Source organism: Morone saxatilis, unplaced genomic scaffold, assembly GCF_004916995.1.
Source record: "Morone saxatilis isolate NCDOM2014 unplaced genomic scaffold, NCSU_SB_2.0 Contig0, whole genome shotgun sequence".
Lineage (NCBI taxonomy): Eukaryota > Metazoa > Chordata > Actinopteri > Moronidae > Morone > Morone saxatilis.
Genome location: NW_023339650.1, coordinates 7,265,267 through 7,267,857, shown reverse-complemented (window position 1 = coordinate 7,267,857; position 2,591 = coordinate 7,265,267). Strand labels below are relative to the sequence as shown.

The 2,591-nt window shown below is 38.1% G+C and overlaps 1 protein-coding gene across 1 annotated transcript in view; it reads right to left on the bottom strand.

The window, feature by feature from the left end:
- Window positions 1-491: 491 nt before the first annotated feature.
- The window catches only part of zgc:101569 (uncharacterized protein LOC449822 homolog), a gene marked incomplete in the record, with an annotated part of 16,557 nt that continues 14,457 nt past the window's right edge, over window positions 492-2,591 (bottom strand). The window contains 2 exon segments of the mRNA XM_035672495.1: window positions 492-728; window positions 1,092-1,207. Coding sequence (XP_035528388.1) covers window positions 621-728; window positions 1,092-1,207 — 224 coding nt within the window.

The following is a 2,591-nucleotide window of genomic DNA, read 5'->3' as shown; positions in this document are numbered from 1 at the left end:
TGTGTGTGTGTGTGTGTGATTTGCACCAAGAAAATGAAAGTTAAAGCCTCAGTCTATACTTGATGTGGAGCTACATTCCCTCCCATCCATCAGAGTCCAAACGGCCTTCATTTAAAAACAGCTGTGTACACGCTGCTGCAGTGTGGAGCTTGGGGACTGACAGTTGGGCTGTTCAAAAATTGCAAATTGTGGCTTTAGAGTAACTTTACTTCTGTGTCTCATCTTTTTGGTATTTTGGATGTTATTTCTCAAAAAACTATGCTTGTTGTTCACAACTGCAACCCAGACCAAACAAGGTGAATAAAGTGAATATGTTTTAAATAAAATAAATTTAAATTTTCAAATACCCTTTGCAGTGCAGTTGCATGACTTAAAAAAAAAAAAAGTCAACTTAGTTCTTTAGTTCATATCTGAACCAACTACTTGTCATTATTATATATTATGATTGGCTGAGTGGTGGACTGGAATTATCAGAATACAAAATTGACTAGTTCTGTTCAGTATTGTCAAAGTTTTACTGTAGGTTTGAAAACGTAACCATTCACTTCCAACATGGATGCAGCAAGATGTGTTAGGTCACCTGAAAATCACAATTTCACAAGGCCTCTGCAAACTAAATCCTAGGAGAATTTTCCTCCTCTTCCAGCTCCAGTAGTGAACCTGGTTGCCCCAGCGACAGCTTCTGATTGGATGACAGGAACTCCGTGGTCGATCTCATACTGCATGGCCTGGACAGAGGAAAAGATTAGATCAAATATAAATTTAAGAGGGCAAATTGTTTGAGGGTCACAATTTGAAATATGACAGAAAGCAAGAAATATTAACTTGAGCCATGAAAGAACCTGAAAATCCCATTTTAGTAAGTAGTAAGTAGTAAGTAACATTGAGCACAATTTGGTTTTTTCACAGTACGTTGTCTTTAAGACTTTCTGGTCATAATTGTTACCTTTAACAAAAAAGAAGAAAATTACAAGAAATTATTGATTCATATTTTGCTATTCTATACTATATTCTGTACTGTGTCATAGGAAGTTGACATGTTGGCATCATGGATAAGGTACGACAGTGTAACATTCCTACATCAGTCATACCTGTGTGAAGGACGGAGCGTCGTAGCAGCTGTACATGGCTGAGGAGCGGTCGGCCCGCAGACACTGCTGAGGGAAGGAGCTGATCTGCTCTGCTAACTGCAGGGCTGCCTGTAAAGCTGTGGTTGCAACATTGAAGTCAGCCCAACACAGTGACACAGACAAACACATACAGTACATTATACACACACTTGGAAATCTGGCCTTTTATAACATAGGAAATGCTTACAGGTTAATGTGTTAACAACCCCTTTTCTTAGTACAAAAGCCAAAATCACCAGCTCTTCCACGCTGCATTTCCCTGCTGCTGTGTCTCAGTGAGTTTTACCCTAACCCACATGAAACTACTGGACCACATCCAGTTTAATCCTATGGAAAAAACTACGCCTCATGATGCCACACTTTGATGCCCTGCGTGTGTGTATGTGTTGTCGAGCTGCTACTTCTTCGCTGCTCTCTGATGTTAAATCCGCACTAAGTGATCATCCCTCAGAGAGGCCAATTAGGCAGAGGCTCGACTGTGGGAAGAGGAACTTCCTAAAAGAATTACGCTAATCTTCTTCGAACGTCTAAAGAGAGAGGGGAGGGAATCAGAGATACGCACATGGAGAGGCCTTTTTTGGGGGGATTTAAGGATATGGCAGCGTTCGTGCATTCAAATATGGAAATCAGAACAATATTAAAAGACAAAAACATCTAATCAGTTCATGCATTAATATAATAGGGGAAATGCCTTATTGCAAAGCATAGCTTAATCCTCAGACTGCTGCTTGAATGAGTGCGGAGGGGACGGTGCTAATGTTGAGTTATGGCTTCGGCGCAGAGCTGGGGCCAAATAAAGAAAACAGATTCACTGGAACAAATTTAGATTATATATGATTTTGTCTGATCTTACCTACAAGACAGTCTCTTAAAAACTATGTTTCCTGAATGAAAATAGGTCACAGGCCTGTTACTCTTGCGGCATGACTGGTCTTCACACAAGGATTTCTACTCAACCCCCCCCCTTGCCATTTGTCATCTAATGCCAGGTAATACTAACTACAATACACTGTAAACATACCATTAACAATCTTGTATGCTGCACAGGACTGAATTTCCAGTTTCCTGGATTCCTTTTACCTTCGATTCGTCAACATGTTTTATGTCGCTAGTGGAAAATATGTGGCTATATTTGACTAAAGGACGAATCCACAAAAGCACTGCAGTGGTCGTCATGTTTTAGGTTGATGACCACTTTTAAATGATGTAATAACTTGTGTTTTTACTCTGGCCCTCTGATCAAGAAACCAATTATTTGAAAACATAAAAACTGATGACATTAAGTGTTTTGCTGGAAAAAAAAACATCTGTGAAGAATTTTTTAATACTTAGTTTGTGTAAAGATATTTCAGCCTTTTTTTATTTAACAAGATAAATGGCATTGAATATAATAATAATAATAATAATAAAATAATAATAATAATAATAATAAAATAAATAATAATAATAATAATAATAATA